General features: G+C 42.5%; 2 protein-coding genes across 5 annotated transcripts in view; both read left to right on the plus strand.

The window, feature by feature from the left end:
• The first annotated feature begins 1,131 nt into the window (after positions 1–1,131).
• Positions 1,132–17,394, plus strand: API5 (apoptosis inhibitor 5). Of its 4 annotated transcripts, XR_012621211.1 has the most exons (15): positions 1,132–1,322; positions 4,851–5,012; positions 5,920–6,013; positions 7,029–7,094; positions 7,463–7,614; positions 8,902–9,108; positions 9,639–9,743; positions 10,427–10,516; positions 11,093–11,274; positions 11,488–11,581; positions 12,092–12,148; positions 13,071–13,147; positions 13,489–13,625; positions 13,881–14,196; positions 15,226–17,394. XR_012621211.1 is itself a non-coding variant. In XM_074809748.1 (14 exons), the coding sequence occupies exons 1-14, from the start codon at positions 1,254–1,256 to the stop codon at positions 15,303–15,305; spliced, it is 1,572 nt and encodes a 523-aa protein (XP_074665849.1). In that variant the 5' UTR covers positions 1,132–1,253; the 3' UTR covers positions 15,306–17,394. The 4 variants fall into 4 exon arrangements, 3 of the variants coding, with proteins under 3 accessions (XP_074665849.1, XP_074665847.1, XP_074665848.1); XM_074809748.1 differs by lacking the exon at positions 13,881–14,196; XM_074809746.1 differs by lacking the exon at positions 15,226–17,394 and having other exon boundaries at positions 13,880–14,108.
• Positions 17,395–18,649: 1,255 nt separating this feature from the next.
• TTC17 (tetratricopeptide repeat domain 17) overlaps positions 18,650–20,580 on the plus strand; it is a 60,119-nt gene continuing 58,188 nt past the window's right edge. Inside the window, exon 1 of the mRNA XM_074809745.1 lies at positions 18,650–18,873. Within this exon, the coding sequence (XP_074665846.1) occupies positions 18,658–18,873 (216 nt within the window). The 5' untranslated portion in view covers positions 18,650–18,657. The remainder of the gene's footprint in view (positions 18,874–20,580) is intronic.

Consider the following 20,580-nt stretch of genomic DNA (forward strand, 5'->3'; position numbering starts at 1 on the left):
AGACAGGTGAAGGCACTGGGCTGCAGTACAAATTGGGGGAAAAAAGTGACTGATGTGGTCACTGCTGCCACTTGCTGAAACACTGTGAGAGCAGAGGAGCAACGCGAGGAAGGGAAACGATGCCGCTGTACACCCCTGCCTCCACGGGCTCTGGAGAGACAGCGGGGCCTTGAAGGCCTCCAAAAGCGCCCTTCATCCTGCGGGAAAGGATGTGAAAGAAAGGTCCAGCATTTTGCTTAGCTCAGGCTGACGTGAGGGGAATCCTCTCTCGTTTGAAGCGCCTGTGAAGTCAGCAGGATGCTAAAGCATCTTGAGATGAGGGGGAAGAGGCTGCTACAGCCTTTTAACTTTTGCCACAATTTGTATTTGGGTTATTTGAGCCTACTGCATGCATGCTGCCTCTGTTGACATTCGTTGCAGATACTTCGGTTCCTAGATGCTGGAATTAGGGGGTACTTTCCTCTGCAGGAAAAGGTGAAAGTCACCAAATCATGGGAAACCGGTCTCTTTCTTGCACCAGGAGCTCAGTGTACAAGCACTTCCCATACGTCTTTCATAGCATTTGTATGTGAGAGACAAAGAGGGATACACAGACGAGTAGCTGGGGGAAGACAGCAGCCGGGGAAAGGAGGAGCAGCGCGGAAAAAGGCCAGGGGGAAAAAAAAAAAAAAAAAAAAAAAAAAGGCAAGGCTGCAAAAGGTGGAGGACATAGCGCATCCCTGAGCAAACACACATCCCGTACCGCTCCCCTGACAGTAAGAAAAGCCGCAGAGTGCCGTGGCTCGAGACTGAGGGCCAGGCAGATAAAAAGCACCAAATTTTGAAATCTTGTTAACACGAGGCGGTCGTGAGAGCGCGTTACGTTTTGAGCTCCGGTTACGAACGCGCAGACACGAGGCGCCAGGCAGGAGCCGGGGCACTCCTGCTGACATTGAACAGCCGTTTAGAGTCACCGGAGTGCCACTGCTGTGCGAGACACGGAGGGGAGCATGGGTGTGGGTCCGCGGGGCCGTCGGTCGGTCGGTCGGTCGGTCTGTCTGTCCCGCCCCCTCCCCGCCTTTAACGGGGGGGGCAGTTCCACCCCCAGCCGCCTGGGGGCGCTGCGCAGGCGCCGGCACACGGCCGCTCTGGGCCTTCCGCCTCGTTGGTGCTGACGGCGGCGGCCTGAGCGGCGGCGGCGGCCCGAGCGGTAGTGGCGGCGTCAGTGGCGGCTTCGGTTGCAGCGGCGGCTTCTGTCCCTTCCCCGCCGCACCATGCCCACCGTGGAGGAGCTCTACCGCAACTACGGCATCCTGGCGGACGCCACCGAGACGGCGGGCCAGGTGCGGCGTGGCTGCGGCCTGCAAGGCCTCGCTAGGCCTCGGGCTTGAGTACCGCGGCGCCGCCGCCGCGGGGAGTTCCGGGCTGGGCGGGCTGAGACGACGCGGGCGGTGGGCGAGCGGGACGGGATGCCGCCGCAGGGGCTGCTCGCCCCGCCGGACAGGCGGTTGGCCCCTGGGGCTGTTCTCGGTGTATGTTTCCTCATGACCGGGCGGGCGGGGGGGGGGGGGGAGGGGGCGGGTAGAGATGAGCTTCGCGCTCGCGGCTCTGCGAGGATGGTAGCAGCTCTCGTGGCTTTTGCATCCTCCTCCCGTCCTGTCAGCAGCTCTCCTTTTAAATGTGGCGTCGTGGATGATCACTAATTATTAGCTAGAATCAGGCTGCTTTTTGCATGGGGGTGGAGAGTTTCGCCTGACGAATTCAGGCCCTCAGGAAGCCACCGGTCATCTAGACCTGACCCAGCACACTTGCAGTTCCGGAGAGCTTCTGGCAGGCTCTTGCTAAAAGGCTTGTTGGAGGAAGGTGAAAGTCTGTTACGGTTTGACAGTTGCTTGTCACCCCCTTTTTTTTTTTCCTTAAGGCAATAATGGAAGGTTGATCCTCACAGCTGAAGATTTTTACCTGAAAAATCTTGGCAAGATCTGCTGTTTGTTTATACCGTTACTGAATTACTGAAAGTAAAAAAAAAAAAAAAGATTACTTATTATATTACCAATACAAAATATTATGGTTAGTTAAATCTAGTTTTTGAATTGCGTTAGGCTCTCATTTTACTGAATGGCTACCTGAAAAAGCAGCAGATATTTAGTTATTTTTTGGTCATAAGGTACATAAATAGGAAAGTAGCTTTGCACATACCTAGCAGTGGATTTTAATCTAGATACTACTATGCAAGGTCACTTGTAAAGCTCTTTAGAAGGACAAATAATATGGTAGTTGTTTGGTTGGTTTTTTTTAAAAAAAAGGGGGTTTTTTCTTTTTAATTCAAGTCCATTCACTTTGCTTTTGTAATTATGCCCTAGTGAAACAAAGCATCCTTGCAGACAGTCCAACAAAAACATCATCTGAGAGCCAACTAAAAAATGCAACTAAAATGTTGGGAACTGTGGGGAGAGGTACAGAATAAAACAGATGCAGTTAGTGTGCCGTGTTACAAATACACAATCCATTATCATTTTGACTCTTGTGGGTAGCTTTTGTAAGATAGGAATGGCCATCTTAGGTAGAACGAACTCCAGCGTAGTTGAGAAATGCAGCCTGTGACAGGGTTCAATAGCAGGTGTGTAAGGACCTCTGAGGGTAAGTATAGAGTGACAATTCCTGATATACTCTTCCCAGCTTTGCTTCTCTCCAGCTTGTGGGCTTCCAGAGCCAGAGATGGTGTCTTTGTGATTAGTATATCTTGCTAGATTGTTCTTCAGTGAACTTTTCTGATGCTTTTTTTAACTGATTATATTTCTGGCATACAAACGTTGTGTGGCAAAATGTTCTGTTAATTCATTAACCTTTCTGAAGGAGTTATCTTCTTTGAACTTGTCATTTCATAATCTTATTTGATGTCTCCAATTTTTGCATTCTGAGAAGCCATGAGTAATTGTTCCTTATATTTTATGCCACTTATTACTTTATTATCTCTTAACAACCTTATGAACGTGATGTCTCACTACAAAAAGCCATAGTCACCTTGTCTCAAAAAAGAAATTTTGAACATGAGAAGAGCAAGGGGACAACCAGAAGCATGAGATTAAGAGGAGTAATTTAAAAGACTCGAAGTATTGAGCTTGTAAAAGAGTGTTTCAGTTGAGAAAGGGGCTCGGGTATGATGAGTCTACCTCATGAGTGGAATGAAGGTGAGAACTTGAAAAAAACTGTTAGGAGGCAGGCTTAAAAATAAAGAGGAAGATGAAATATTCTGCATAACGCATCTGGTAACTTGTCACAGGACGTTATAGCGTATGAACTGGTTCAAGAACTAATCTAGAGAGATTAATGGATGATTGGTCAGTTGACAATTATTAAAAATAAAGCTCTGGACACTGTCTCTGTCTTAGGACATTCCTGTACTACAGATTGGGAGGAAATGTGCAAAACTGAAGGCTCACGCTGCTTCTGCAGTTGCCTACTTTTATTTCTTGACCATTCAGTGCTGCCAGGTACAGGGTAACACAAACTTCTGCCTGAACTGGTTTTTGCCTAAATGATAGGAGTAGTTAGCATGCTGTAATGCAAATCCATGGAACACAAGCTACTCTATTTCATTGCTGTATGAATGCTTGTTTAATATGTGTTAAGTAATTTGTTACACAAAAAAAGTTGTTCTTAATGTGCAGTCTGAGAACCTGTGACTACAATAGTGTGTGTTTCACTGTTTGTGCTGGCTCATTCCTGCCTTCACTGTTGAGTACACTCTGTTGGCACAGCTACAGAACAAACTGGACAGGGATGTGGATCTGTTGAAAAGCAAACATTTTTTTCCTTGGTTATTTTTCTCCCAGATCAGTGTCCCAATCCAGTTCAGAATCAGGCAACACAGAGAGCTGTCAACAAAGTGTAAGGAGTGTTTAAGGAGCGTTGGTACTGAATGTTAAAATACAGCTTACTTTAGAGGGAATTAATGCTGTGTACTGCTTTGTAAATTAGTATCTCTATTTGCTGTGGGTGAACTTTTATGGATACATGTGGCTCTGGGAAATTTAAATAAAGCGAAGTGTCCTGTGCTGTTGATGTTGCGGTTCAAAGTAAGATACGTTGTCTATAAAGTGTTCTTTTCACAGCCATGAAGAAAATTAATGATAGAAGGTTCTGATTTCTGCTAGCATCCTAATAATGCTGACTTATTTCGCAAACACATAGCTAACCACAACAAAGACTTCCATTTAGTCTAAAGTTTCAGTCCTGCAGGCACAAAATCAGAAACGCCTGTGTGATTCTAGTAGGAGCAGCTAGAGAATCATCTACTCTGTGGCTGAAGTGATTATTTCTATATTACAACTGGAGATCTCTTTTTTTTTTTTTTTTTTTTAATTGGATCTAGTCTCAGTTAAAAGATCCTTTAAGAACTATGTTTTATCTCAGATAAACTGCTTGAGTAGAGCCAAAGATGCTTTAGCGCAGTATATGTTAAAAATCATTCTCATTCTGAATGAAAGCAGAATGATTTTCAAATCATTCAAGATTGATTCAAGCAGGTTCAGTGAAGGTGATCATGTAATTCCTTGAGTCTGCACTAATCTAATCACAAGTGGTGTGCAAGAGCTGTTAGCTTTCGGGCTGGCAAGTTGAACAGTAAGCTCTTGAACAGACAGAGGAACCAGAATAACAGTAAAAAACAGTCAATAGAGGCAAATTTTACTACATTGGCACGGTTATATTGGACTAATAGATAAATTTATTTCTTTGTAATGAAATTCAAGTGAACTGTACTATAATTCACTTAAATAGCTGAAGTGAATGGGAGGGGAAAAAATCCTTTCCTGGTCTTGAGAATACCCCAAGATTTTTGTTTATGTATTCTGGTTTTCCTCTTTCAGCATAAGGATGCATACCAGGCCATCTTGGATGGTGTGAAAGGAGGTGCCAAGGAGAAGAGACTTGCAGCCCAGTTTATTCCTAAATTCTTCAAGCATTTTCCTGAGCTAGCTGACTCAGCTATCAATGCCCAGTTGGACCTCTGTGAAGATGAAGATGTTTCTGTAAGAATAAGAACATACATTGAATTTGTATTCTGTTATTCTTTTCTCTCTCTTTTTTTTTTTTTTTTTAATGGGCTATGTCTTTTGGGAGGGGAGAGTTGGTCTTTGGAAAGCTTAAGAATGCTTAGTTGTATTCCTGCCATAGAAGAATCTATTGCGTGATGGGATGGGAAGATACATCAGTGTTCATTTGCCTTTTTTGCTCCCATAATTGATCAAAGGAACAGCTCTGTAGAGAGAAACTTAGATATTCAAATGAACCATATCTATTACATTTTTGCCTTTCAAAAAGCACTTTGTGGTAATTGATGCTAATAAATCCTGCTGGGAGGCAAGAAAATTTTGTTTGCACCTGAGAACCATGGGGGATGTGATTATGAATGTATTATTCTTGCAGAAGTCTTGAGATGCTTCATGCTGTTATTCTGATGTTGATAGAAGCTGTACCTTTGAAGCATCTCTGGTTATCAGATCTTAAATGGTTTGGGCAGGATTTTTGTTGGTGCTGGGAACAAAACGTGGAGTTTATCTCTGCCATATGCACAACTGTAAAACTGTGCTTCCTGTTAGCAAATAAGACTCCACAACAACACAGATCCCAGCCCTTGATTTTGTTGATCAAATGGATGATTTTGTGAAGAGAGGTGCTGTTTGAATTTGTTTTTTCCCCAGTGCTGCTTAGCTCTAAGAAAAATATTTTCTTCATAAATACATCATAATAGTTTCATAGCAAATATGAAGTTTGGAGTGCCATTAAATCCTCCTGAATGATAGTCATGTTAAAAGAATATGTGGTCATTTTCTCAAATTTGGCTGATTTTTCTGCCAAACTTTGGTAGTTGAATTGCCTTATTTTTTTTTTTAATTAATTTTTTTAATATTTCCATGATACTGACAATTTTGACAGATCCGGCGACAAGCAATCAAGGAATTGCCTCAGTTTGCCACTGGAGATAATCTTCCTCGGGTAGCAGACATACTGACCCAGCTTCTGCAGTCAGGTAGGAGACGTTGGCAGTTTCCTGGCTGATCTCCTTGTAGCACGGCTAAAAATTGTACAGTTTTGTTGTGTAAAAAGTTTTCTGTTGATACGTGCTTTGTTACAAAGTAGTCTGTCCCAGTGCCACTCATGTCCTGCTTCTGCTCTTTTCTCCCTCCTTTATATTTGCTGTACAATTATGCTGCTAATTCTGCTGAAAGGTCACTAATTATCTTAATCTAAACCGAAAATCTTTCTTTTAAATATAACAATATTTTTTTCATTCAAGTTCTCTGAAATCATCTGTAGAAAAAGGGGGGAGTGAAAAGAAAAAAACCAACCCTCCAGTTATGGACTGCAGCAGTTTACCTTCTGAAAAAGTTAGTGGGTTTCTAATCCAGGTAGTCAGGAACTTTAAAAATCCTGAAGGCATTTTCTTCCATACAGTGCGTTTTTGGTACAAAATATTTAATTCAGGATTTAATATATAATATGTATTTTTTTTAATCTCAGTAAGTTATAGAGTGCTAAATATTAGATGTTCAAATTTGTATTAAAAATGCATGATTAAGTCTCTAGGCTTCTCAGAAGAGACATTTTTTTGAGACTTACACATTTCTCCATTTAATTCATGAGGAAAATTGTTTCTCCCACCTAGAAATACTGTAGATTACTGAAAAGTTTAAAAAGAAATTATTTATTTTACCTTAATTTAGTAAAGGTCAGCTTGTTTATTCAGCTGTTGCTTAAAATGACTAAATAAATTGATTAATAAGTTTTCAGTCCTATCAAGTTGGTAATGTTAAAGTTTTGGCAGGGAGGTTGAAGTGGCAAATAACTTTTTGTTTTGCTTCCAACTTTCATAGTCGTGACTTTCTACTTCCTCAGTCTAGTAGTCATTAAAAATACAAGTTGTGTTGTTTATAATTATATGCTGAAGATGGAATACTTCTTGTGTGATATCAGAAATCTTTGGTTTTCTGCTCTTATGTTTACATTTCAAGGATATGCATATAAGTTTTTTTCCCTCTCTTCAGATGATTCTGCAGAATTCAATTTGGTGAACAATGCTTTGCTCAGTATATTTAAGATGGATGCTAAAGGTAAAGGACATATTTTTCTATAAATGTATTTTATTAATACTTTCCAGTCTCTAGTAGAATGAGAACAGGACTCAATTTTGTATCTTCTCAGTACAATGCAGAAGTTAGAGACACACACTCATTGTTTGGTTTTACAAACAATACAGAAGTTTTCAGTAATTATGGATCCTAATTACACAGGCCAATGAAAGAATGTGGATACTTATGTCAAGCTACGTGAAAATTGCAGGTTTTCTTAAAAGTTAGTATGGCAGTTATTTTAAAATGTGTTACGGAGTCTTAGAGGACGAAACTTCTTTCTTCTGCATAGAAAGCTCAGCTCTTAACGTCTGAAATTATTTGCATTACCTGATTTATTCTCCATTCAGGGACTTTGGGAGGCTTATTCAGTCAAATTCTTCAGGGAGAGGATATTGTGAGAGAGCGAGCCATCAAGTTCCTCTCTACAAAGCTGAAAACCCTGCCTGAGGAGGTGATGACAAAGGAAGTAGAAGAGTTCATACTGACTGAATCAAAGAAGGTAAGTGTCTTCAGTACAAACTTAAGTATTATTAAACCATCCCTTATCACTGGTGTTGCTCTGGAGGTCTGTTTAAACCACATGTAGAGTTAAGCATTGTACAAATGCGGTCTTTTAGTTGTCCCGTTCTGCTACGATCCAAACTTCGCAGCATATTTTTGTGGGAATGTTAAAATAATGCTAGACTCTCCTCATTTTGTAAGAGGGACTTTTATTAGAATCATAGAATCATTCACGTTGGAAAGGAGCTTTGGGAGATGGATCACCTCAGTGAATCACGCTCAGCTGAATTCAGATCAGATTTCTCGGTGCTTTGTCCAGTTGGGTTTTAAAAACCTCTAAGGATGGAGATTTCCCGTACTGTCTGTGCAGCCAGCTCCATTGTTTAATTGTCCTCAACATGATTTATTTTTTTCTTTGTCCAGTTGGAACCTCCCGTTTCGGTTTTGTATTGTTGTCTCGTTCTCACCCTGTGTACCTCAGTAAAGAACTTGGCTCCTACTCTTGGTGACTTGTTCTTTAAGTATCGGAGGATCAGTGTTAGGTTGCCTCAGATCTTTATCACTTTTTTCCGTTAGGCTGAAAAAGCCCAGTTTTGTTAGGTTCTCACAGGTCATGACGGTTGTTGGCTGGGCTTTCTAAAGCTTATCAACAACTTCCTCATACAGGAGGGCCGGACGCCAGGTGCAGTATTCCAGATTTGTCTAATGAGGGCATAGCAAAGGAGAATCGGGGATCCCTTTGCTTCCCTCAGTCTACTGGCTGTGCTCTTGTCAGAGCCCAGGACACTGTTTGTCACCCAAGGAATGCTGCTGACACTTAGATGTAGCCCCACAACCCTCAGGGTCTGCTCAGCAGAGCCAAACCCCAGCCATGTCCCCAGCATGTTAGTTTATCCCAGGTGCAGGGATTTGTCTTTGTTGAACTTCATGAGATTCCTGTGCATTCCCCAAGCTGAGGAAGATACAAAAAGCATTATAATAATACTCATTTCACACTTATTCTGTGAAGCATATGATTTTTGTTAGATAAGAAATTTGTTCTTAAGGTTAGAGTTCAAGAAAAATGTTTTCTATGTGCAACTTAATGGCAGTTACTTTAATTTGGAGATGCATACAATTATCCTTCATGTTTTCATGTGTTCCTTTAAACTTGTGTTTTTAAATAACTAGAAGCTAAATTTAAATGCTAAATATTTGCATACTTTACCTTTTCGAATCAATTAGACTTGACTTTGAGGTTTGCAAATTACCACCATAGACATATGTTTTCTGGTGTTCTGTTAAGGTGCTGGAAGATGTGACAGGCGAGGAATTTGTTCTGTTCATGAAAATATTGTCTGGATTAAAAAGCTTACAGACAGTAAGTGGGAGGCAACAGCTAGTGGAGCTGGTAGCTGAACAAGCTGACCTGGAACAAACGTTCAATCCATCTGATCCAGATTGTGTGGACAGACTTCTACAGTGTACTCGGCAGGCGGTGCCACTCTTCTCAGTATGTATTTATTTCCTTTGCATGAGGAGTATTGTGGAAAGTTAATGGCTGTAGCTTCCCTCCAGTGTTCTCAGTGATTATATTGGAATGACAGCATATCAGTTCGTCCCTGCTTTCAGCTTCTAACGTATCAAAATGTTGGAAAACATCCTTAAAGCCTCCAAATACAAAGAGCTTTTGTGTTATTCTCTGCTCTTCGACATTTTCTTTCAAATTTAAGATGTTACAGTGAATTATGACAAGATTCTCACGTTAGGCTCATACATGTCTGAGTTTGATTGTTTCAAGTCTAGTGCCAGGCAAGTGCAGCACTTAGGCCTATTCTTGCGTTACAGGCAATCTTTTCAGCCCCTGAGTTTAAGCTACCTGGAAGGGTCTCTGGTTTTTAGGAACTAGAAGGAAGTTTGATAAAGCTTTAAGGTACAGCTTTAGCTGTAGGCATTTGTAAGGGTGGTGGAGTGGTGGGGGAAGAACATTTAACTCTTTCAAACTCAAAGAGTAGCCTGAATAATGTGTGGTGGTTTTTGCAGAAAAATGTGCATTCCACAAGGTTCGTTACTTACTTCTGTGAGCATGTTCTGCCAAACCTCAGTTCTTTGACTACTCCAGTGGAGGGTCTTGATATACAGTTAGAGGTAAGCCAAAGCTAAAATATCTTTCAAATCGTAAAAAATAAGTATCTTTGATGAAGACAGCTATTTTTAAAATTGTGAACTCTTTTTCTTAAGTGGCTTTCATTTCTTAGCTTGGAGGAAAACTAGCTACACTAGAAAATAAATGTTTTGCTGTATTGAGGCATGACTGAGCATTGCCTCTTAAAACATGCGTCATTTGTCCTGAGCTTTAGAGGCAAGGCTAGAATAAATAGATTGGTGTAATCATTTTTATATTACTGTCAATTTTTTTTTTAAGCACATAGCATTTACTGAAATGAATGTTGCATGGCTTGTGCTAATTTAGCCTCCTAGGGGAGTGGCTTAATATCTGTAATTTTGCTTAACGTTAATCAGTGCTTCAGCTAGATCTCTGTGAATCTCACTTTGGAGGTGAGCTGTGCTGCAGACCTGGGAGGTGAAGTTTTGTTTACTTGTTGACTAATGATGCTTGTTGGGATTAGACACACAAACTTGTGTGTCTGTTTGAGGACCTGACAAACAGACTAGGCATATATTCTTTCCTGATGTTTGGGAGGGGTTTAATTGTAATAGCTGACCGCTATTGTGCCAGCCATAGTGAAGCGATAATCCCTTTTAGGTTGAAAGTTAAGCCTTTGTACTTTTCAGTTAACACGCAAAAACCCAGCTGTCCTTATGTGTAGGTTTTGAAGCTTCTTGCTGAAATGAGTTCATTTTGTGGTGATATGGAAAAGCTTGAATCAAATTTGAAGAAGCTGTTTGATAAATTACTGGTAAGACTAATTCAGTTTTTACTCATATAAAACACTTAAAAAAAATTCATCAAAGCAAGTTATTTTTATCTATTAATCTATTTATCTTCTTTCTAAAGTGGCTATTTCAAAGGTAGCTCTGTCCATGATACAAGGTCAGACATCATTTTGCAATTCAAAGCCTTTGTAGATACAGAGCTGTTACCTGCATAATTTTTTAATCCAGTAAACTCGTGGCTTTGTTCTTTTCAAATTTTATAGTCATGAGAGATTCACGTTGATCTCATTAAAGGCTGTATCTGCACTGACAATTTCAAGCAAATGCAGCACTGTTTCAGAAGCATTAGTGCAGTACATTGCTGCTTCCTGTGGTAACTGCTACCGTGATATTTCCTCTGAGTCGGAGGTTTTGAGTCCCATAAGTGTTGGCAAACCAGCTGCACCAGGACTTCATGCAGCGGCTCATCACGTTAGTGTAGGGATGGGGGATACTTCTTAAATTGTCAGCATAAATAAACCCTCCAGTTCAAACACTGCAAAAGAATGGTCAGTCAGCATAAATGTCTCACGCATTTGTTTTTCCTTTCTGTTCATTAGGAGTATATGCCCCTTCCTCCAGAGGAAGCAGAGAATGGGGAAAATGCTGGCAATGAAGAGCCCAAGTTGCAGTTCAGTTACGTGGAGTGTTTATTGTACAGCTTCCATCAGCTGGGTCGTAAACTTCCGGACTTCCTCACAGCCAAGCTGAATGCAGAGAAATTGAAAGACTTTAAAATCAGGTAATGATTTAGAGGCAAGTGTTAAAGTTCTGTTAGAGAGTGTGAATTATTATTGTCTGGGTGCTGAAGAAGCACAAATCAGATTGATAGAAGACTGACTTTGAGCATTTTTCCTAAAGGGAAAAAAATGAGGTGACAGCTTCCCTTTTGCTTATGCTTTTATTTTATGGGAATACATAAAATTTATTAACAGATTGCTTTTAAATTTTTTAGGCTACAGTATTTTGCTCGAGGGTTGCAGGTGTATATTCGACAGCTTCGTCTAGCACTTCAAGGAAAGACAGGAGAAGCCTTGAAAACAGAGGAGGTAACTGTTGTTGAAGGCATTCTGATTTTCCTAATTGAACCTACCAAAGTAACCACTGGCACACGTTAATGGGCTGCAGTCTGTTGTAAGCATGCAGATAGATTAAGGGAATAATACTGCTGACACCTATTGCAACCGCATCTTACCTGATGCTGCATTTTAAAAGCTAAGATGATCTTTTAGTTTCTGCTGTTAGCTACTCGCTGCATCCCTATGTATTTGGCTTAACTGTTCTGCATTTTGTTTTGAAGGGGAGATTTTCATATATTGTGGGAAAGAAATTTTAGTGGGAAGTACACTGGAACATTAAAAGCAACTCGTTAATGTAAAACTGCAAGAAACCGAAGAATATTTGTAATGAAAACGCAGAAGTGTACAAACCTTTCACTATTACTACTGCTATAGCAATTCACTAGGGAGAGCAGTCAGTTTAATGTTATGACTTCAAATGCAGTTGACATAATATAAAACTGCTAGAATAGGTGTTCAGTGGTGTTTCTTTTTTTACAGAACAAGATTAAAGTGGTTGCCTTGAAAATAACCAATAACATAAATGTTTTAATCAAGGTAAGTCTTCACATTATGAAGGAGTAAATTCACACAGTAGAGTAACCTGTGCAGAAAAAAGGAATAGATTTGAACTGAGTTGTACTGTGTTACTAAGTTAGTCAGTGTTAGCCAGCTGAGGGTTGCTGCCTCTTTACTGTTTCTGAAGAGACAGGCATCTGCAGTTGATGTAAGCTGCTTAGCCGCTGCTGCTGCTGTCGGGATAGGGTGTTGAGGCCCTTTTCTGCAGCACTAGTTGCCTGCAGGAGCAGAAGACCTTGCTTTGGGGGTCTCTGGATTCTGGCTGAGCCTTTTTCCTTGTCGTTTCCCCTTTCTGCAGTGGCAGGGAGGGTAAGGAATAGTTTGAAGAGGGGCAGAGAGATGTAAAGGAGGAAGGAGGCAAAGCAAGCGGCTATACAGAACCTTTTTCTCCAGAGAGTCTAGGAGAGATGGGCTGCAGAAAGAGACTTTCATCCAGAGCCCTGATTTCTTGTAACCACCTTTTCCTCTTTTTCCTCTTTTCCTTCACTTCCATCCCTCAGTCTCAATCATCACGATAAACCAAAAACTTTGCCCACAGTATTGAGAAGCTTCTCTTCTACCATCATAGGGATATTGGTTGTCTCCCTACGGAAGGCATTGTAGCTCATTATAAGATGCTTGATGTGCATAGGGAGAGAGGGAAGGTATATTACATCATTATAAGACACTATTCTGTTAATATAAATCTCATTTGAATTTCCTAGAAAAGTGTACGGACTAAGGCAGCCAGATAAGGCAGTTAGCTACTGCCACCTTCTCCCTCTGCTATGGGACTTCAAAAAGGATTTAAAATTGTTGGACAGTAATTGTTATTCTGGAGTCTCAATAGGTAGCTAAAATTTTGAGGTGCCATTGATGTGAATTTAACTGTAAAATAAACTGTCCAATTTTGCCTCTATAGGATCTCTTCCACATTCCTCCTTCTTATAAAAGTACAGTTACACTGTCCTGGAAACCAGTACAGAAGGCAGATGCAAGGTGAGAGTTTTTCATATAAAAAGAAAACAGTGGTGTTAATTTTTGCTGTTTACAAAGTAAAGATCCCAAGCTTGTGTGTATATAATGTAAAAGTTTCGCAGTCAGAAATAACACCCATCCTGGAAGGAATTAAGGCTGTAGAGTGATAATCTTAGTCTTGCTTTAGGGATACAATAGACTGAACCAACTGGAGACTAGCTTACTTCCTCTTTGGAAGTATTATTCAGGGCATCTTCATGAGCTGCTGCTAGCTTCCAGTGGTTAATCTTTGAGGCTGAACTGCTATTCCTGTACCTGTCACCACAGGGGTGTAATGGCCTGTTTTTGTTTTCTTCTGTCAGTCAAAAAAGAGCAAGTGAAGATACAACCTCAAGTTCACCCCCAAAGAAAGCTTCAGCGGGACCAAAGAGGGATGCCAGACAAATATATAATCCCCCCAGTGGAAAGTACAGCAGTAACCTGGGTAGTTTTTCTTACGGTAAGTTAGGCAGCTTGGAAGAGCTTGGGATAGTTGTGCCTTGAGGTGGGGGAACAAACAAATTAAGCCAACTTCTGTCACATTCTCAGAAGATCACACTGTCACCAATTTGTGTGTGTAATGGCCTCTTTCTAGGTGTTGATCTGTTACAGTGCTACCAGCCTATAAACTATATGTAAGTCATTTGCAAGTTAGTACGTGTTTTAAGACATAGTTAGTAATTGAACTATTGTGTTCTCTATCGTGACACACAGCACTCGAACCCCAGATTTCCCACTGGACAGACCAGTTGCTGCACATGGCAGAGCTGGGCCACTTCCTGTCATACGACTGGACCTGTGCTGAATTCCCATTACAGCCACTGCCGGTGTTGCAGACCTGATCCAGAACTTCTGGGAATTGCCAGGTTCACCGTGCACACACACAGTTTTGTCCTCGTACTCCCAGTCAGAGCGATTCTGTCTCTGTTCTGGGCAAACCGCGAGAGCAGTTGCCGACTGGATGAATAGGCCCAGCAATGGCAGCAGCCCATTCTTGCTTGTTCCCTGTAGGCCCGCTGGTCCTACCTCTGGCAAGTAACCAGCCTGCTACGGCAAATTATCAACTGTGCCCATAGGTTGAAAACTGATCTGAAGCACTGTCTTCTATGTAAAACGAAGAGAAAAAGTAAATCTTCTGCAGATTTCTTACTGCAGACTTCAGGTGATGCACCTGTGTCTCTTAAGATAAGCTTGTAGTCCTACGGTTCTAAAAACTAGGGAGTTTTCACAAACATTCTTTTTATTGCTTGCTATTGTTTCTTGTTAGTGAGATGCTTAGGCCTCTGATCAGCTTTTGATTTCCACACTCTTTAAAATAAGCACACAGTTGTTTCTAGATTAATATGACCTGTATTTTAAGACTATACATGAAGAGAAAGCATGGAAGGGGGATGAGGGTTTGATATATTTTCAAACAAATACAAAGAAACTTTAACAAAATATTTTGTGGGTTTTCTTGCTGTGGTCAGATTTGTTCTTGACAAAGGGAAAGGAAAACTTTTTTAACAGTATACAAAGAGTTTGTGTGGTATCCATCTGTCTCGTAAGATTTTTAACCGGATACAGTTAGGATACCAGCCCAGCAAAAAAATTCTAAGTATGCTGGTGATAACGTAAAGATAGAAAATGACAGATAGACTGTGGTTTTCCATCATCTTGCCAAATCACTAGGAGCAAGTCAGAGAAACACCTCAATATCAACGTGGTGTTACTGGACAGAAGGATGAGTTAGGTAGCCTAGTGAAGTTCTTTACAGACCAGTTTTCAATTCTGTGATAATGGATTGGCCCAAATATAGTTCTAAAATAATGCGACAGTTACGTATCGTAGTGTTAGTATGCAGAAAGACAACATTTAGTTTAGAGAGGCTAATTGTCCTGACCTTTTACAATTGGTGGGGTTCGTTGTCCATCAAAGCGTAACTCTTGAGATCTCACGGTATATAAGCAGGATTAGCCTCAGAGACTTAAGCCAGCCTTCAGTACCTCCAGTTACTGCTATTTAATTTTAATCTGTGCATAGCGTAAAACCTGTATGAAAAATTTTGACTTTTATTTCAGAGCAAAGAGGTGGTTTCCGGGGTGGACGAGGAAGAGGTTGGGGAGGACGTGGCAATCGTAGCCGAGGAAGAATCTACTGAGTAGACCGCTAAATCTTCCGTGCCCCTGAAGGGCTAAAGTGAAAGTGCTACTCAGCAAGTTTGCTTGGAGTATTGTTTCCTTCAAGGACTGCCTTCCACTAAGACTGACTTAAATGTTCTTTCTACCTTTGTATGTATGATCTACTTTTCTAACGGACTACAACTTGTCCATAGTGAAACTACAACTGTATTTTTGGAGGCTTACAGTCAGCAGTTTTGGGTTCTTATTTTTGAAGCGTCTTCAGGATTTATTCAAAATTGGAAAAGAGCGTAGATGTTTTATCAAAAGCTACATCTTGACAGTTTGTATATTAACCTAAAAATCAGCTACTGCATAACTGAAACTATATAATTGAGTTTATGTATTAAGTAATGGACAGGAAAGGCATGACAACAGAGATACGTTTCAGATAAGCTTAGCAGCTGAAGTAATCCTTTCCTCATCTGTAACCATATTTTGCAATAAGTGGAGAAGAGTACCATTGTTAAATTTGCTTTGATCTACTTTTTTCTTTAATGGAATTGAATGAGATACGTGCTGGGTTTCTTTGAAAGTTTGCAACATGGATGGAAATTTTATTTTGCTTGTAGCATGAAGCAGTCCTTTTACTTAGAGATGTGAAGAATGTGGTGTTTTTTAGTTTACACATCTTACTCTTCTCCTTGCATTGTAATGCAAAAGTGATGTTTTGCAAATTTTTAATGTTTAATATGAATATGTGCATATAGTTATGCCGTGAAACTTCAGTAAATGAGTAGGAAAAACAATAAATGACTATAATTATTCCAGGAATGGGTAAAGACTGATGCAGTGATTAAGCTTCATAGGCTGGAGCTGGACCGTAGCAGTACCTGGCTCTTTTCTGTGTTTTGCAGATTTCTGGATTAGTTGGCACTTGAGGGTTGGGTTTTTTTTTTGTTTTGTTTCGTGGTTTTTTGGGTTTTTTTTACCAATACAGTTGCATTTAAAAATATATAAATAAAATTGTATTTTGGGTAACATTGAAAAATTCCAGCTATGTAGTTCGATTCAGGTGGAAAAGTTAACAATTCCATGCTATTTTTTTCCATAGCAACTTGGGATTCTTATTTACTGGTGTACACCCAGAAAATATAATGTAAGAGCACAATGCTTTTTTTTTTTTTTTATTCTCACCACTCAAAAGTTTTTACTTCTCAGGTCATTCAACATTGTAAAGGAATTAGCAGATAGTAAAAAGAAGTTGGGACAGAGGAAGAGAATTTTAATAAGTGTTCCAGGGCACGTTGATGTAAAATAGTTTAGGCTTTAGAAGAATGAAGATTATTTCTTATCCTCCTTTTTCTGTCCAGCCATTTGATATCCACAGACACAGACAAATGCTTGAAAGTGATGTTTCCCCACCTACTTCCATTTGTATTTGCTTGTGAATCTGACTCAGGTGTCTTCATTAACACTCTTTGATATTTATCAATACAATCAGAAGGCCAGAATACAGAAACTGTGTCAAAGTTAGAGACATTGCTGATGCTAAATTACAAGTCTGGTTTTGCCTAATTCTGGAGCAGTAGGCAGCAAACTTTGGACATTCCAGGACATGGGAGCTGACTTTGTATTTATAATTACGTGCCAGCTGCTAAAATCTGATTTGTCACTAAAACCAACTAACCTGGCAAAGAACTTTCAAGGACAAATACATGAGATCAAAATGTCGCTCTGAAAATAGACCTTAGGTGGATAATAAGCTCCCATTGGGGAAAAAAAAAAAAAAAACAAAACAGACATTTTGCACTTGTGGCTATAATTTGTGTTTTGAGGGGTTTTAAAAGTGTAATCTCAAAGCCTAAACATAGTTTGTATTTAGATTAATAACTAGGTACTAGCAGCTTATTTTCTCACTGAGTTTTGAGTGAGTTTTCTTTACAGGACTCCTGTTTTTCAGAGCTGATGTGCAAAGTTCTTGTGGCCACCGAAGTAGTTAGGATTTTTTTTTCCCCAGTTTCATATTTAAGGTTAATGCAGTGAGTTCTTGTGGAGACACCTGTTCACCATCTTGTTGAATTGTAAATGTTCCCTTATGCTTTTGGAATAAATTCATTTTGTAATTTTGTTTGGCTCATTGTTTCACAGTCACTCTGCAACATTTTGTGTTGGCTTAGTAAAAGGGTACCCTGGTAACTTTTTGTTTTAGTGACTTAGATTGCTATAGATGTATTGAGCTATTTGCCATTAAGAAATACATCTTGGCAAGACTGCATTAGCTGTTTCAATTTTTAAGTAATTCAACTTCTAACTGCAAAATTTTGGATAGGAATTTAAATACTCAGCAAAAGCTGCATGTCCTACATCTTATTTGGGAATTATCATGTGAAAAGGGGTCATTCATTGTCTTATTCAACCTCCTGGAATAAACTTGCAATAAATTTGTTAGTATCTTAAGATAAAGCAAGAGCGGTTTGGAGTAGCAGCCTGGGTTTTTTGGTGATGGGAAAACTCTGGCAGCAGTAAGGAACTGTCATACTTGCAGGAATATGTTTTCTACCCTGAGAGAAACCAAATCCCTTGCACTACTTTAACCGCTGTGACACCATTTGTAATTTTTTTTTTTTCTTTGTTTCTACTTAGTGAGTTTGAGTTGCAGGCAAATTTTACCGTTTAACAAGCTCTGGGAAGTCTGGTGTCCCCAAGCAGAATGTTTGCAGCTTACTTGCAAACTTAGGAAGGTTGAGCGGACCAAAGTTTGAATCTTGCTCTGGACTGGGGAAACAAGCTCTTTACTGTTCACTGGAGTAGGAAAGGAAAAGTTGAGATTGTTCTGTGTAACCGAAAAGCCTTAGAAGGAGTGAGCAGCGATGTGTTGTTTTTCAGAGCTAACTTCAACCGGCTCCTCAGGGAGCTGGCTCAAAGCGGGAACAGCCGCAGGAACGGTTCCGTTTGATGGGGACAAGGAGGCCGTTTCCTCGAGCTGTCGTGGCAAACGTTTCAGCGTGTATTAAATAAAATATTTTTTAATGAGAGCGTTCAGCGCGGTGCCACAGGTTGCTTTGTTGGCGTGTAAAGTCAGCTCTGCCGTAACCGGTGGCTGCCTAAAGTGCAAAAAGGCTCCGTTAACCGGACTCGGCTTCCCCAGCGGGGTCAGCGGTGCCTCGGCTCCTGGCGCGGGCGCTGCCGCCGCCATCCGGCCTCCCTCGCCCCGGGGCTACCCCGGCTGCTGCCGCGGGGCGAGGCGGGCGAGCAGCTCCGGCCGGGAGGCTCCCGGTGCCGTCCGACCGAGCGACTCCGAGCCACCGTTCTGCCGGCGGGGGCAGCGGGGCCGCCTCAGGGCCCGTCTCCTGCCCCCGCCCCGCCCGGCCCGGCCCTTCCCCTCCCAAAATGCCGGCGGCGGCGGTTCCGGTTCCGGGTGGCGCGGGCAGGCCGGGATTGGGGAAGATGGCGGCGGCAGGAGCGTCCGGGCGGGGCGGGCTGGGGTGGGTGTGGGTCTTCTCCGGTTGGGCCCTGGGCCTGTGCTCGCTGCTGGCCTCGGGGACGCGGCCCGCCGCTGCCACCACCCACTGGGTGGTCACCGAGGATGGCAAGATCCAGCAGCAGGTGAGCGGCGCCGGGAGCTGCCCACCGCCGCCTGCCCCGGCCCGCTGCGGCGGCAGGGAGAGCCCCTCCCCGCCTCGCCGTTCACCCGCAGCCCCGAGCTGGACGGTGGCGGCGGGACGGGGCCCGTTGGCCCGTTGCGAAGCCCGAAAGCCGCCGCAACCAGCCGGGAGGCGGTGGCGGGCGGCCCCAGCACGGGGGTCGCCCCTGGCGAGCTGGCGTCGGTCGCGGAACGTGTTTGGGAGTCACCGGAGCGGCGGGGAGGAGCGGTCGGGTCAGAGCGAGCCGAGGCCGGGTTTTAACTGGCCCCGTGTTTCGGTCAGCGGCCTCCCTGAGAGCCGTCAGCTCCTCAGGCCGGGCCGCTGGGTAAGCGCGGAGCCGGGGTCCCGCCTTGGCCCGCCGAGACCCTCCGGTGGGGTGCGGGGCCCTCCCGGCGGCGGGGCCGGGGCCGTTCCCGGGGCGCCCCGCCGGCTCCCCCGCCGTGGCTGGCGCAGCCCCCGTTACGAATGAGTCTGCGATTTTTCACCCCCGCGTTGCTTTTCAGTCTTTCTGGACGTCAAAAAAAGAGAAACGGTCGGGGTCCGCTCGGTGCAGCAGCACCCGCGTGCCCTGTTCTGCAGTGATTTTGTGGCTTTACTCAAAGCATCTTAATTTGATACCGCGCTGTGCCTCACGTTCGCTGAGCGGCTGAAGGAGTCGACGTGTGTTTCGTGTTTGGGCTTTTTCTCACTTGTTTTGGTCCCTTTGTTGCAAGGGCAGCAGCCCCACAAATCCGCTGTTGTGTCAGCTCTGCTCTTGTTCGGTTTCCCTGGGGAGTGGAAGAGTTAATGGCTGTAGCAAGCAATGTGGCCTTCCCCCCTTGGAAAAAAAAAGTGTGGGGAGATGAGTTTCTGTTAACATCCCCTTCATTTTGTGAGACTTTTTGGTCGGGTCTCCTGTCAGAAAGCGTTAGGGTCCCCAGGGAGGTGGAAGTGGTGTTCTCTGCAGGAAGCCCCCGCTGTTCTCGGGCACCTCAGCTGTCTGCGTGGATCCAGGTACTCTCACCCTAGTTAATCATAAATTAATGAATGACAGCACTTCCAGAGCTAGCTCACCTCATTTTTCCACTTTATGCAGTGAGAGTATACGATAACGGTCTGGAAGCGTCTCTGTGTGTATATTAATTGTATATCATCAAATTTGGGTCAAGGGTTGATTTTGATTATTGTATGAAAAGCAGCTGTGACTTGGAAAAAAATCTAATTAGTTAAAATGACTTGAAAAATCTGGTTAGCTGAAGTCAGCACTGATTTTAAGAAATGGCTTTTTATGTCTGTCAACTGATGGTACAGGTAGAAGCCTCCACTGTACCGTTGCTGTCCAGTAAGCTATTCTATTACGGTCACCGATGATTTTTAAGCAGGGGCATTCCCATGTTCCATGTATGAAGTTCTGCAGGGCTGTAGGTGAAGTGATGAAATAATATCTGTGGAATAACTTCTCTTACCTGCCCGGTCAAAATTAATCCATCCATTTCCAGCAACGAAACTCAAATTATAAATATGGTGTTACTTGGAATGTGAGGAGCCAGATTCTTCAGTAGCTGGTGCGTAGTGCTGGTTTTTTGTCATAAGATATATTTCAGTATTTGTTACTGTCATCCCCCTGGCTCTTGTGAAAATGATATTTAAATTTGTGGTTATTGCCATCCCTATAGACAACCTCTGAACT

Source organism: Strix aluco, chromosome 31, assembly GCF_031877795.1.
Source record: "Strix aluco isolate bStrAlu1 chromosome 31, bStrAlu1.hap1, whole genome shotgun sequence".
NCBI classification, from domain to species: domain Eukaryota; kingdom Metazoa; phylum Chordata; class Aves; order Strigiformes; family Strigidae; genus Strix; species Strix aluco.

What these genes read in the sequence shown, in the direction of transcription:
- API5 (XM_074809746.1), top strand. Translation starts at nt 1,254, where the DNA reads ATGCCCACCGTGGAGGAGCTCTACCGCAACTACGGCATCCTGGCGGAC. An exon ending in GTCTTGATATACAGTTAGAG is followed by an intron (nt 9,744 to 10,426) that starts GTAAGCCAAAGC and finishes CCTTATGTGTAG; the next exon opens with GTTTTGAAGCTTCTTGCTGA. An exon ending in ACATAAATGTTTTAATCAAG is followed by an intron (nt 12,149 to 13,070) that starts GTAAGTCTTCAC and finishes TTGCCTCTATAG; the next exon opens with GATCTCTTCCACATTCCTCC.